Source organism: Tursiops truncatus, chromosome 11 (assembly GCF_011762595.2).
Source record: "Tursiops truncatus isolate mTurTru1 chromosome 11, mTurTru1.mat.Y, whole genome shotgun sequence".
Classification (NCBI taxonomy): Eukaryota; Metazoa; Chordata; class Mammalia; order Artiodactyla; family Delphinidae; genus Tursiops; species Tursiops truncatus.
This window is the reverse complement of record NC_047044.1, coordinates 50946821-50962528: the sequence shown is the minus strand read 5'-3', so window position 1 is coordinate 50962528 and position 15708 is coordinate 50946821. Positions and strand designations below refer to the sequence as shown.

The following is a 15708-nucleotide window of genomic DNA, read 5'->3' as shown; positions in this document are numbered from 1 at the left end:
AGATGAAAAAGACACTGTCCCTATGCTTAAGAGGTTTATAATCTAGAAGAGGGAGACAGAGATGTAGGCAAATCAGTGCCTTGAAAATTGTTGTAGGGGATATGACATCATGCTTTGTGCCTCACTGGGGACCCAAATGGGAGAAGTTAGGAGTGGTGGGAGTTGGGAGTGGTGAAAGGACAGTAAGGATATGGAATGAAGAAAGGTGTGGAGGTGGAAATAGGAAACAGCAGACCTATTTGGGGGAAGTTATGAGTATATTGGTATAGCAGGAGCATGGGGTGGGTTGGAATGTGGAGGTATGGCAAGAGAAAGGGGTGAAGAGTTAGGCAGCAGCTAGATGTAGAACTTTAGTTGCTTTGTTCAGGAATTTGGATGTTATCCAAAGGATTTACCAGAATGTGTTCTGTGGGATGGCGATAGGAAAGGAAGGGGTTTTGTAAGGTCAAAACCATTTGAGAGGCACCAGTTGAGAGAAAGTTAAGCAGGTGCATTTTATTGTAAAGCCTCTCAGACCCTTTATATTGAGTAGCATTTCCATTACTAAATTTGTTTGAAGGGGTATTGCCTGTTTCACAGAACATGGTTTGGGAAACCCTGCAATATGCAATGGGGAATCATTAAAAAATTTAAGCAGAAAATTATAGACAATTATGTAATCTAATTCTATTCTCAACACATAGTGTGATACTGCTCATTAGGTATTGTTCAACCCATATTTTTTAACACCAAATAATTTCAAAGTGATGTGCTAGATATTCTGGGAGATTAGAAAGATGTGTAAATTGTGACTGGCATTAAAAAAAAATATTGGTTATCTATAAATGTTATTCATCGGTGCAATTATTTGAGTCAAAAGCAATACAAAAGTGAAGAAGTTGAGGATAAACTTGAGGAATTATAGATTTTCTGGGTGGTTTTTGCTCAGTGCTGATTTCTAGGGGGTGTTTAATGCTAATTCTTTTCCCAAAGATTGTCACCACTTAGAAGAATGTGCTTCTTTTGCCTCTTTTTGGACTTAGGATTGTTTCTGGCTAGGGTCCTCATCCAAGCAGCTCAGGGAGCACAATGGGAAAAAAGCTGCCTAATTGAAACTCAGATATTTTTGCGGGGGGAGTGGGAGGAGTAGCTGTTGGTTTGTTTGACTCTCAAAAGTACCGTATTATCAACATATTGAAGCTTTGGTAGGTGCAGGTGGACTCAATTCTAGGCATCTTTAGGTTATATATCCTAAAGATGTATCCAAGGCATTTAGAGAAACGATTTGAAGGTGAAAGGGAAAGAGGAGCTGCATGTGGTGGGACAGAAAGATTAAATCTATCAGCCACATTGTCTATTAGGAGAACATAGAATCAGAGTGTCTAGAGTGGATTGGTAACAACCTCAGGCTTTTCATTGCCAGTTGTGTAGTGGTCAAGAGCACTGGCCCTGGAACTATAACAGATGGCTTGGGTTCAAATCTGTTAAATCTTTCCGTCCAGTTACTTAAGGACTGTGCTTCTTACCAGCCGTTAAAATCTTATGTAGATTACTTAACCTCCCTATGCCTCAATCTCTACATCTAAAAATGGGAAAATGATAATATGTACCTTATAAGTTCCTGATGATTAAAAGAGCTAATAAATATGAAGTGCTTAGAACGGTGCCTGCCATATGGCAAGGGTTTCATCGACTATTATCCTGAGGAGATCTTTATCCTACCATGGAAATCAATCCAAGAGTAGTACATCTTCTGGCCTAAATAGGATTCTATGTTTGCAGAATGGCCTGCTAACCCTAAGTAGGATTGGGTATAAATGGACTGTTAGAAATTTCCAATTCATATAATTCTGAAATAAAGCAAATATTTGTATATTTAAATAATAATAAGAGCTAATGTTTGTGAGCATATACTATGTGCCAGGAGTTATTTCAAGCACTTTTTACCAATTAACTTATTTAATTGTTATTTTTGAGTTGAGGAAGCTAAGGCACTGAGAGGGTAAGCAACTTTTCCAAGGTAACACAATTCCTTAGGAGCCGGACAAGGATTCAAACTCAGGTAGTCTGATCTCATAGATCACACCCATCCATTGTGATATATCTTTCATCTAAATGTATTCTGCATTTTAGATTGGTTTGTCAGTGTTTGATTTCATTTATTGCAAACATAAACTAAGAAAAACTAAGTGGGGACTTCCCTGGCGGCCAGTGGTAAAGAATCCGCCTTGCAACGCAGGGGATGCAGGTTCGATCCCTGGTCAGGGAACTAAGATCCCACAATGCCGCGGGGCAACTGAGCCCGTGTGCCACAGCTGTTGAGCTCGTGTGCCTCAACTAGAGAGCCTGCGTGCCACAGCTACAGAGCCCATGTGCCCTGAAGCTGGTGCACCACAACAAAAGATCCCGCATGCCTCAACAAAGATCCTGCGAGCCGCAACTAAGACCCTATGCAGCCAAAAATAAAATAAAAAATAAATAAATATTTTTTTAAAAAAAAAGAAAGAAAAACTAAGTGGAAGAACATTAGTTAAAAATTAAATTTGTTAAAAAAATTAAATTTGTTAAATCATTTCAGCATAAAAATATTCATTTTTCTGTTCTAAAGAACAGTTGCTCCTGGTGTCACATGTTAGAGCCATATTAACTGTGATTCTTTTGTGGAATATAACTATGAGTTTGATTTCACCAAGGCATCCAGATGCATGTATCCATTCTTTAGAACTGTTTTTCACTTTCCACCTCAGCTACATTTTTTCAGGGTAGTGTGTACGTAATGTCACTTTATATGCATTTTTGCAAAATTAGCTACTTTTTCAGTTATCCTTGCAAACATTAAAATAATTAGGGTTATATCAAATCCTAACCTATGAAATGCATGCTTTGTAGGATTTGACAATGGAGAGCACTGTGATAAATTGTACTTTTGCATTCTTCAGTGTAAAAAAGGTTAGATAGCTCTAAAAGTAATCACTTTGTTGCTCTACTTTGTTGGTGCTAATGTAGCTGGGTTCACTTTTAAAGAAAACTGGGCAAAACTAATTTGCCACTAGATGGAGCCCTGGCTATTTGGGTAGAAATAAATGCAACCGGCAGAACATTAAATCACTCCGTCATATCATGCTGGAGGGCCCCCTGGTATTTGAGGCCCTCAGCTTTTCATTGTAGAATGCATCTTTGTTCTTTGCCTGACCTGCAGAGTGACATCACTCCCTTTCTTCCTGTGCGCTGGCTTTGACACAAGCCAGATGGCCGTGGCCATCGGTAGGCGCGCAGGCCGCCTGGTACAGCAGTTGATGAAACAGGATAGGAAGACGTTTTATAGTCAGCTGCAGGAGCACAATGAGGCTGCAGCTTTGCTAAGTAATTACATTTACCGTGCGTACTTTATTCCTCACAGAGAAGGTCACAGGAAAAAAATACATTTTTATTTATAGTGTTGTGAGGTATAGACCTTTGATCTTTTATTAGTCAGTAGTCTGCTCCAAAGGAATGCTCTCTTTTCCCTGCTCTGCAGTCACTCGTGAAAAATGACATGTTTATTTATGTTTAATGGTTCTTTCAGGCTGTGCATTGTGATACTTACCTTCCCTCTTCCTCCCTTTTGTCTCCAGTTAGTAACACAAAAATGTTTTAGTTTTGTAGTGAGTTTAGTTTGGAGAAATCAGAGTTCAGGCATGTTAATACAAGCAGATTTGTGTCAGATATACTCCAGAATGATTTGGTAAAATATATTACTGTTTATTATGTGTTTGTTCTTCGAGGAGGTCAGAAGAGACCAGGAGCAGACTTTTATTTTGGGGGGGTGGGGTGAGGGATGAGGGTCAGGAAATGAACGAGACGTTAAATTTATATCCATTTTTGGACATTTAGTAGTTAAGGTCACTTATAGTGCTAATTTAAAATAAAATATTAGAAGTTACTGTTAATTTAGTATCTTCCACCTTCATTAGAAGTTAATCTTTACCAACTGAAAGATTGTACAAAACTTTAAGGAAAATCCTAGCTGAACTTTTCTTTAAAGTTTAACATTCACCCAGTTTTGAGATCCTTCCACATGATTCATTTCCAAAAGCTTTAAAAAATATTTTTACCCTTTTTAAGGCTAGATTTTGAACATTATTTACAGAATTGATCTAGAAATTATAAATCATAAAATCAAATGAAAATTCATGGTTGATATGCCTTCTTCAAACTTAACACTATTTATAAAGTGAAGCCTCCTAGTTGTCCTTAGGTTATTTGACTCTATTTTTTTAAAAATATGAAACTCTAACAAAAGAAATCTCTTAATCTTACAGTATTTTGCAGTCTTCTCCAGGGAGGGAGATTTGCAAATAATTGCTGGAAGAAGGCAGCGTGGTATGAGGAGAGAGCGGGACTTTGTAGTTGTATAGAACAAGGTTTTCTAATTTTTTTTCCACTGGCTATTTGCTTTGTGCCCTTGGACCTTTGAGCCTTGGCTTCCTCACATGTGTATTGGGTGATAAAACCTACCTTCTAGCTTTATTGTAAGAATTAAATGACGTAATATATTTATATTTGGCCCTTGACAGTTCCTGTCACTTGTTAGGAACTCAGTAAATGTTAATTCCTTTCAAGTGTTTTAAACTTCGTCTCTTTTCTCAACCTCTTGCAAAATGTGTTCACAGATTACACTGCTATTATATAGTGTGTATTTTATTCATAAGATATAAATAAGCCTGGGTTGAAAGTAAGCCCACCATATGAAAAATAGGCATTTGAAATTTATTAGCACTGTGTGTGTGTTCAGTTCCAGATAAAACCGTAACCATCAATCGTGCAGTGAATGTGTTTAACATTTGTGATGTTTTAATTTGTTTTTGTTTTCTTTTTTTGTCTTACTCAGCTCTTGCCCCTGTTCTTTGCCTCTCGTTTTGTTGGTGAAGATATCACAGTGATGTCTGCATTCAACCTGCTGCATTTGGTGACAAAGAACCAGCCAGTAGCCCTGCGAGCCTGTGGGCTTCCCTCAGGTTGCTGCTTCTTGTACTATACTTAGTAAGGGCACTGGTCCGGGTGGGGGAGTGTTTCTGCTGCAGGAAATGATACACCATAATCCTTTGCTGAATTTCGTTTTCTTTTACTTGGGCCCTAATTTGAAGACGGAAATTGGTTATAAATCACCACTCTACTTTGAGTACCATTCATTTCCACAGTCCTTACAACCCCTGGAAACATTGTCCAGTTTCCTCGCTCAGTATATAATTGTCACTAATATTTCATGATATCTTCTTGTTCTTTAACGCACACTACAATCTGAAAATCGTAATGTTCATAAGAGGCTGGCAGCCTTGATAAGAAACTGCTCCAAATCACACAAAATAGGACATTCATCTCGTTAAAGGATAATGAAAATGCTTTTCATTCCACATGTGGTCATTCCTTTAGAAAGAAAAAATTAAAACGAGCAACTTTAGTGTAATAAAGTTAGTTATTATAAAGAAAACATGTTCTATTTAACAATGACCAAATAAAGAGAACTAATATAGCATGTGTTCACTGGTTCTTAAATTAGAGCCACCACCCTTTTTAAAAATGGGAGTTTAAGCATTTAAACAACTGAGACATAAAAGTCCAAAATTTTATTATGTGCTTATTTCATGTTTAATATTTTAATTTTATTATGAAAATCACTATGGCCAGATATAGTCTGTGAACATTATTGTCAATATTATTTATATTTTCTTTTAGTATACATATCTCTATTACTATACTGTATAAAGAATTTAATTCCAACTCATTAAATATTCATTGAATATTAACTATGAGTGCCAGACATTGTGTGAAGCAGTGAGGATACAATGATAAACAAGATCAAGCCAATTTCTTTAACAAGCACAAGATGGAGTTGGAACTGTGTGAAGACCATTGAACCATATGGTGATAAGACTAGACTAAAAGTATTTATGCCTGGGATGTTAGGGGAATCCAGAAGATGCTTCTAGCTCTTTGCTTAGGGGAAGAGATTTTGGAAGGGAGGGAAGGTCTCTGAAGTTTAAGGAGGGCTTCATGGAGGATATAGTGCTTGAGTTGAATTTCAAACTATGAGCAAGAGTTAGCCAGATGTCCAAGGAGAGGGAAGGACATTTCTAATATATGAAGTAGTGTGGGAAAAACATGAAGACCTGAAAGAGCAAGGTATGTTCAGAGAAATGCAGGTTACTTAATATGGCTAGCTTGGGTAGGTGAGGGCAAGTAGAAGAGGTAAGGAAGGTAGCCAAATCATGTAGTGCCTTATATGATGTTTTAAAAAATTTAAATCTTGGGGAAGGGAGGAAGGGGGAGTAAAATGACTTGATTTGCATTTTATAAGGATTATTGATTTAGTATGATGGAAGGTTCAGTGCTAGTTCCAGATATTTCTATGAGAAGGTGGAGATGGCAACTTAATTAAAAGGCTTAATTAGAAGGATAAGGCTTTTGTCTTGAAGCTGTACTTGAATAGTAAATGCGCTATTTTTTAAAAAAAAATAGATTTTATGTCTAGTTGTGGTGACTTGAGAGGCCAATGAAGCTTAATGCATGGGGTCCACAACCACTCTTCCTGACACTTTCGCTTCCCCTACCCCGCCATGCCCCTGCATGCCACCATTGAGTATGTTGGAGGAGCTTGAGGCTGGAGGGACTCATGAGGTACTGAGAGCCTTAACAATGATCATTACAGTAGGTTTGGGAAGAAGGGGATAGATAAGAGAGAAATTCAAGTTGTAGGACTGACAAGGTTTATTTGTTGAATTGTATGTAAGCTTGAGGGAGAGCATCAACCAATGTAGTTCCTGTGCCATGTGGAACTTTTCCATAATGATATACTACATATAATAATTGTAGTATGAAAGTTATTTAACTGATACATAACCATGTTTTCCACTGGAAAAAAAAAAACAACCCAAGATATGAGAGCACTAGCATAGTTCTTGTAACATGAGTTTGTCATACACCAAGGAGGCTAAGTATTTACAGAAGCTTATTAATTAACATGGTATCCCTCGATATATGACAACTGTGGGATTAAAGTGTTTCATAATGAAATTGTTTAATCAAAATATGTGTCTTTAAATTTTGATATCAAATGATTCAAAGATAAATTCAACAAAGCTGGTAATGTTTAAGAAGTAACCATTATAGTACAATGCTTGAGCACACAAATTCTGGAATCTGACTGGATCTGAATTCCGGCTTTGCCACTTAACTGGTTGTGTGCCTTGGCTTCCTTGTTTGTAAAATGGGGATAATAATAGTACTTACCTGAAAGGGCTGCTGTGAGAATGAAATAGGTTAGGATGTGGAAAGCGCTTAGAACAGTGGCTGGCATGTAGTAAACACTATATATAAATGTTCACTAGTTCACTGTAGACATCTGTATCAATATACATACATATATATTTTGTATTTTTCTAGTACAATAGACTTTTAAAAACATTTAAATATGTCCCATCTTTCATTTAACTATTTTTACTTTAATCGGAACCACAAATGCACTTTATGTTTGAGAAATAACCATCTCAATCTGTTGTTTTGATCTCTTTATTTTACTTATACATCCTGCTGAACCAGATTCAAGTCCTATAAACATACAACACATTTCTTTTATTCTTACTATCCAGTACTGATGGAAGCTCAGAGAGACTCGGTCTTTCTTACTTAGGGCTTGTAAACCCATTTTATTTTGATAAATGATTTGACTAAAATAGTATTCCATAATTTCTTAGCCATTCAAGGACCCGGTATTTTTTAAAGTGTTATGAGACTCAGTCTTCCAGTGTCCACGTATTTTATAACTTTGATGTTAGCAAAATCTTTGTTACCATCCATTTCTCTGACAGAATTTTACTCTTAGAAACATAAATATGTTGAAGAAATTGCTAAGTTTAACAATAATGTGAAACAAACTATTTAAATTTTGAAAAATAAAAATGAAATTGAAATGGAAATTCTGGTCTTTTATCACTTTATACAAGTAGAAAGGGAAGAGGTCAAAATTGGAGATATAGGAAATTAAGGTAAAAGTTTGACGTCTTGCTTTAATTTACTGTTCCCTGGTCAAAACCCATCGCAACAAAAATCTCTGTAAATCAAAAAGATTTCTGCTCCCTAGCCAGTACCCTACTAATTTTAGTTTTTATTCAATATGAAATAATTCCAGAACTGAAAAATAATTGGAACAGGCTCTTAAAGTTGATTATAACTGGATTGACCTATATGAAGGCCATATTCCAGAAGGCTGACCTATCATTTTTCAGCTTCGACTTCCTTTTCTTCTTATTTTTAAATAAGGCATAATTTCAATTTAGAGCTTATTAAGTGCATCTGAGTTATGGTTTGCTCATGTTTGTAATTAAAGGTAATTTTTTTTTCTCTCAGAGCTCTTCTTAATTTCCTATAGCAGTTTCTTTTATGTATTAAAAAGAGCACTGGAATAGGAGTCAGAAAACTAACCACAGCTTTGTCATTAACTTGTGAGACCTTGAACGTATCAGTAAACCTCTCCAGATCTCAGTCTCTTTATTTTTCAAATGAGGAATTTAAATTAGATAATCTATTCAGTTCTGAAATTCTGTGATTTTATGAACTGTCATTGTTTTTACTTTGGCTTTGGGTTAGTCAAATCTTAAAACTCAGTACTAATTAATGGCTGGGAATTTATAGAAAAATCTGCTTGGTTGTGGTGGGAGGACAGAAATATTTTCCATGTTTGAACATTAGAATTCCTTGCATCTAAATCAAGACTGAAGCATTATCTTAGGAGGGATTAGGAAGCACAATTTTATACATAGTTTCACTGCTTGATAGAAATGAAGTCTAATTGTAGGTTAGACTAGATATCATGGTAGCTTTCAGCCAAGTGAGAGTATTTGTCTAAATAGTACTAATTACAGTGATAAATTGTGCTTTTCTCTAACATCATACACATAATATGTGGTTGTTACTCTTGACTTTAGTGGCATATTTAACAGTCTCCATGAATTGAAGAGCCACTTGGCAGTTTATGCAGCTTGTAAAGATATTATGTCATAATATTCCAATGCAGAAATTAGAAGTCTTAAAGACAGAAATTTTGCAAATGGTGTTTGCAAGTCATAGACTATCATCTGTGTAAGTACAGCTCTCTAAGAATCAGGGGCTTGTGGCTCCAGAGCTTAGCACAGTGCCTGGCACTTAATAAATATTTGTTAAATGAATGAATAAACATTTGGAAAGTTTACATGTAGGTGAAGTGATAGCTATAACAGACAGTACAAATTTATTTGAGGCTTTTTTGGGTCTCAAATAAATCTAATGAGGACGTTAAATTAAAGTTCAGCGTTTGGTTGCCTTTTGAATATATTGTAAAAAAACTTTCTCTTTTCTCACTTTATTGCATTAATACAATATGGTAGATTTCTCAGGTATAAATCACATTGTAGCTAAACAAATAACAACAACAGCACACACAAAAAAAATGGTAACACAGATTCAAAGTATATTATCCAAACTTGCTTTTACTTCTTCTCTCAAACAATTTGGGTTTTGGTGATAAACTGTTTGAGGAAGGGAATAAGTACATATTACACTTACCATGAGAACTAAAAACTCTGGTTCTTTTGATTGCTTTTCTCTGGAGCAAATTAATATTGTTTGCTGTGCTTTAAGTTCTGCATTTGTAAAGAGGAAATACAGATAAGCACCAGAGCAATATCCATAAACAAGGAATACTACTATTCAAGTTTGAGCTGGCAATATTTCATTAATAGCATCTGACATTGTATTTACCTTAAAAAAATTGAAGTCATTGGTGTGTTGTTCACTTACTGAATAGATTGGTTTTCTATATTAGTTTTAATTTTTAACCATTTTGCGTCCTGAAAACACGAACCATTTCCATGTTTTTTTGTGGGTTTTTTTGATAAAAGTTATGGCTTTTCTCCTCCAGAAAATACATATGTGCACCTATACAATTTTTCATATAATTTCAAGATTTTTTTATTAGATATTCTGATACTCATAAGAGAGGTCTCTTTGACCACAGATTCAGAGCCTGCCTTCTAAACACAAAACAATATAAAAACTCTAGTCAGAATGTATAATTTCCTATTTCTGTATTGATATCACCAATGAAATTCTCTCCCATGAGTTCAGTTTAATGCCTTCTATTCTCCAACTTCACCATTCTTACATGTTCATCTTACCTAACTTATTTATTTGTATTGAAAGTGCTTTGGGGGAGTTTTTTTTTTAAGAAACAAACGTTTTTTTAAGACAATAGACATTCAAATTTCAACTCCCCTAATTCACAAAATAATTTGCAATTAATTGATTGAACAGTATCTACTTTTCCCAGTAGATGGCACTAGATTTACATTCTTTCACCGCATGAAAGGTTATTGATATCATTAGCACATAGGTGCATTGTGAAAACTTAAAAGTATGTAAAGAATATTCAGTTAAGAACACATGGATTTACAACCACAAATTTTTCTGCTTATATGATGTTCAAACAGTATTTGTAGAGTGCAAAACCTTTTTCCATTTTCAACAGGATTCCAACTCCCTTGTGCTTGGACGTCTCATCGAAATTGTCTATCATGTGTAGACTTTCTATAAACTAAAACACGTTTTCATAAATTAACTTATCTTGTATCCAAATAGCTGATTTAACGGTAATTTATAGTTTTATATGTAGCTAAATTTTCTTCAGCAGACCACCCAAGAATTAAAGAAAATTTCACATTTTGTTTTGCTATGTTTTGAATTTTTATAGAATCTTGAAAATGTTATGAGTTTAACGTGTTGACTGTTAAGCATGAATCCTTTTCTGCATGAATAAAAATATTTTTGGAAGCTAAGAAAAATTATATTTAAAATGTTGATTAATGAGTACTCTAATGCAGCTATATTCTTTTCTAAAACAAAATGTTTTAGTAGCTCCGTGATATAACAAAGTATTAGTTAACGCTGAAAAGTTGCTGTACAGCATATGATTATTAGATGAGTTTTAAAAGTCGTTTGTGCACAAGGCTAAATTGCTATAGAATGATAAATACATCTGTATGAATAAGGTGTTGGGCATATGGTTTGTTAAATGTGGATTTTGTTAATTTTTTCTTAAATATAGAATAAATTCTTCACATACATTAATAATTATAAAATACATAGCAAAATCTAGTAGCAACAGAGATAAAATGGGCATGAACAAAAAGTAAATTTTAATTTTGTTTGAGAAATTCTCTAATTAACGACTAAAGAATATAAAATATTATCAGTTCTGAAAACAAATGATAATTCTACAGAGTTAGTTTATCTAGACAATATGCACTTTTGGGGAATCATATAGGTAGAATTATTAGAAGTTTATTTATCTAAACATGTTCACAGTAATTTACCTGACAGATCATAGAAGGATTTATTAAAACGAGCCATCTTTTGCTCTTAACAAACACGTGTTTAATGAAGGAGTGGAACGTGAATGAGAGTTCACAAAGAGTCGCTAATATTGAGGCTAAATACTTGATGAATATTCGTTGTCAGTCTTTTCTAGCTTATAGCTTCATCCCAAACATTTTATTTAGAGACTGAATTTCTTATGGCCGCTTTTGCTAGATACATTTTAATTTAAAATGCTTTGAATAGATTTTACCGAGATGCAGTGGCAAATTATCTCTAATTATTTTTGTGTCTTTGCATTTGAAATCAACCATCTGAAAATTTAAAATCCCCATTTTATTTATTTTAATTACCTCGTTTTTCTCTCTTTTTTACATTTAGTATATTTGCTCTTGTAATAGTCACTTAAAAATGCATGTTATAAAAATATAACATGGGGACTTCCCTGGGGGTCCAGTGGTTAAGACTCCATGCTTCCACCGTAGGGGGTGCAGGTTCAATCCCTGGTCGGAAAACTAAGATCCTGTATGCTGTGTGCACAGCCAAAATACATGTGTGTGTGTGTATATATATATGTATGTATATATATACACACACACACACACACACACACACACACACCATGTGATGACAAAGATATCCGTTATTTAGGTGATTTTTAAGAGCTACACATTTATAGAATTTAAATTTACTCAGTTACTACTATGGTAAGCATTTCCTTCAACACTAGATATATTTATTGTATTCAACCACGTAATTGCAAGTGAAGAATGGACTGGTAATCTAACTCGCTAGATTACTTAAATTTTAAGCAAGCAAAGATAATCTAAAATTCTATAGCTATAGTTTTTAAGATTTTGTTTTGTTACAGAAATGCATGTTCGCTCACAGAATATGCTCTTCGTGGCATATTCCGTTTTGATTAATAGTTTAATATTTCTTGTGCAAATTTTAAATAACATCACAGCAAGTTTCAGCGCTTGCTGTCCTGTTACTGGTATTGATGAAGAAAGAGACTGGAAGCATAATCTGCATTTACTAGTTTGTTTTTACCACCAACTTGCTTTCTGGCCCCAGAATCTGTTTTGTACCTTTTATTCCTATTCCTCATCTGTAAACTTAGAATGAAATACACTCTTGTCAAATCGTTCACAGATAGATATTACCCTCAAGTGTTAACATTATCTGACATTTCCCAGAAATTTATTCTGTGCAACTTTAATCCCTGTCTGTAAGGGAGAATAAACTGGAAAAATATAAAAAGTCAGGGGTGGAACATCAAATAAGTCTGGGAATGCTGATAGGTTTGATCATCAAAATCTATTTCTATTACAGGAAAACCCTTGGTTCCTGCAAAGTGAGCTACAGAAAGGTAGAGATTTTTTTGTCTGTTGAGTTGACTACTCCGTCTTAGCAACTAGAATTATGTCTATCACATAATAGGTGTTCAATAAGTATTCGTTGAATGAATGAATGGTGATGAACAAGTAGCAGCATCTTATGTATCAGAATAATGCCACGTAGTAAGTAATGTGATCTCTGTTCTTAAGGAATGCACATTCTGAGAAAGATGGCCACTCTGGGTCCAAATTTTGTTATCTATAGAATGGAGGGAGTTACATACTTCGTGTTTTTATGATTCTATTTACACATTTCCTCCTTTGCTTTACTATTGGAGGAAGGAGTAGAAGAAGTAAGAAGCATCGTGCTTCTTTCTGCCCAGAATGGCTGACTAGCTTCTTGGATTAGGATTTGAAGTAATGACAGTCCTCCTGGAGGATATTGAAGGAACGCGTAGATGTAATTATAATTAGCAGGAGGTAGCAGGAGGGGAGGATGGTGGTGTAGGGGTGAGAACAGGCTGTGGGCACATGGGTTAGTGGAAGATGGGCATGTTAATGTACAACAAAGCATTGGTTCAAGAGAGAAATATATTGAATGAGACAATTAAATGAGGAAAGCTGCAAACGAGGAGCTTGCTCTCATTAACCAGGTGTGTGACCAGGTCACATAACTTCTTTGAGCCTTGGTTTCCTCATGAGGGCTTTGGACTAGAAGATCATCAGTTCCCAAATTATGAACACTCATTCTACTAATACCCTGTAAAACTGATCCCGTCATCAAATGGAGAAACTTTGCATACTACCATGTTTTATAAATTCTAAGATGAGCTGTTTTTACATTTCATCATCTTGGTAATGAGGATGCAGCTTAAAAATTATTTTGATAAGAAAGTATTGTGTCATGGTTTGATTGACAACTCTTTTTTACTTTTCTGGTGGAGCATAAAATAATGGTGCGTCAAAATACCACATGTTCAATAATGCACATCAGCATAAGAAAGTCTGTAAGAAGTCTTTATTAGGAAACCCATGTAACCTAGATTTTCCTGATCTGGTTTGACTATAGAAACTTCTCCTCAACCCTCAAGAGGAACTACTTGTGAACATTGTTTTCAGAGCCAGTGTTTCACAGGATATGTTTTGGGGAATGCTGGATTAGGTAATCTCATAGTCTTAAATCCAGAGAATTAATGGAATATTAGTCATAATAAAATATTTGAAAGTGGAACTCTAGAGAGGTAATAAAGGATTCAGAGTAGTAATAAAGAAAAAAATTTAATCCATCATTTATTTTTTTAAATTTCACTGGTTTATTAAGCAAATATTACTGTTGCAGTTTTTAAACTAAATTCTAAGAAACATAGCCAGAGCCATCATTTAGAAAACATCTTTTAGGAAGAAAATTTAAATAGTAATAATTAAAATGGAGAGTTGAATAAGTATTTAAATACAACATACACTTATTTAGGGCTTACTCTTCTTAGGGCACAGTGTGAGGTGCTGGGGATGCAAAGATGACCGAAATTATCCCCCAGTCCCTCAAGGATATATTGAATAATTCAGAAGTCTTATGCCTTTTCTTTAGTTATCTGGCTGATAAAGAAAGCTGTACATTTTTTGAATTTCTTTTTCTCCAGAATCTCTTAGATTTTCTGGAATGTATAGCTAGACTCAGATTTAGCTGTCCACTGAGTGGCAATTGCAGACATATTTTCTGCCCATCGAGCTTAGTTAATTTAGATTTTAAATTGGATTTGGGTGATAATGTAATTTTAGAAATTTACAAAGCTGAGCTCTTAGACAACATAAGTTTTATTTTCTTTCTAACAAAAGCATACTTGATGTTACATGGAAATAAAATTCTGCATGGTAATCTAAGAGGGGGCTCCTTTCCTTCCTTTTTGTGGGTGGTTACCTCTCATCTCCTCAGTCTGTGCTCCCAAGGCGGTGAGGGAGGATGGGAGAGAGAACTATTTTTTGCAAGTCTTTTTGATTGCATGTGAAATGTAGAATGGAAATGAGCCTGTCTGTTTTTAAATTTTTTTTTTCTGTACTGGCTATGATGTTCTAGTGAAGACCCATACTGGAAAAAAAATTAAAAACAGGGAACTCTAACTTCGTCAGACATTTCACATGCAATCAGATAGACTTGAAGTTAAGTAACTTTCTCTTCCACTGTTGTCACTTGATGATGGCAGTGCCTTTAAAACTTCTCTTTTTACTCATATGCTTTGCAAGTAAGAAAATGCTTTTTTGGATCAAGACATGTTTTAAATATTTCCCTAAACTCTAGTCTTTATGGTCCACATTAATACAAAAGTCGTTGCTCTTGTATTTGCATTACATTTTGAAGTACTGATGAGTACTCTTTAGTTTTATTTGCTACCCTTAGAGAATGCTGATAAAATGACTATCACGCCTGTATTCAACAATTAAAAAATTTGTAACCCACAAGTAAAAGAAATGTAAAATGTGGTTTCTGTCTTACAGAGTTCATTCAGATGAGTGTATCATCGGATGAATGTAGTGGTAAAGCTCTCTGTTGTCACCTCTCAAGAAAATCATGCAGCCTTACAGATTACTTAATATCAAAGGCTAGAATTTAAAATCATACTAATAGACTTTAGATACTGTGGCAAATACATTTACTCCCATTGACTTACAGTGAGAAAACATTGGCATATTTCCCCTTTAATTTTAAAACTGCCTTATTTCTCAGCTGCCCAATTTTCCCTCTTCCAAATCAGAATCTACATTTTACCTTGGCTATTTTGCTTTGTTAAATTAGCTAATCCCACTTACACGAAAGACTCTTTGATTACCACCTTGACATTGTTCATATTTGACCACACTACATCTATCAGCTTGTCTGGATGGAGTTCTCTCCCCTATTTGAATCTTCTCTGGCCCTGTGACCCTGTAGATGCTGTTTCTGCAAATAATGTGAGTTTTCCATATCCCAATTATAATTGGACCTAGTCAATGTAGGTGGGCAAAGTTT

At 34.9% G+C, this 15708-nt stretch overlaps 1 protein-coding gene across 5 annotated transcripts in view; it reads left to right on the top strand.

Annotated features, from left to right (window-relative positions):
* Positions 1-15708, top strand: part of MSRB3 (methionine sulfoxide reductase B3) — a 164575-nt gene that overhangs the window by 27008 nt on the left and 121859 nt on the right. Inside the window, exon 2 of one of the 5 annotated variants that reach the window (XM_019952313.3) lies at positions 4850-4976. The exons of the other annotated variants lie outside the window; for them this stretch is intronic. Within the exon in view, the coding sequence (XP_019807872.1) occupies positions 4901-4976 (76 nt within the window). The 5' untranslated portion in view covers positions 4850-4900. The remainder of the gene's footprint in view (positions 1-4849; positions 4977-15708) is intronic. 5 annotated transcript variants of the gene reach the window in all.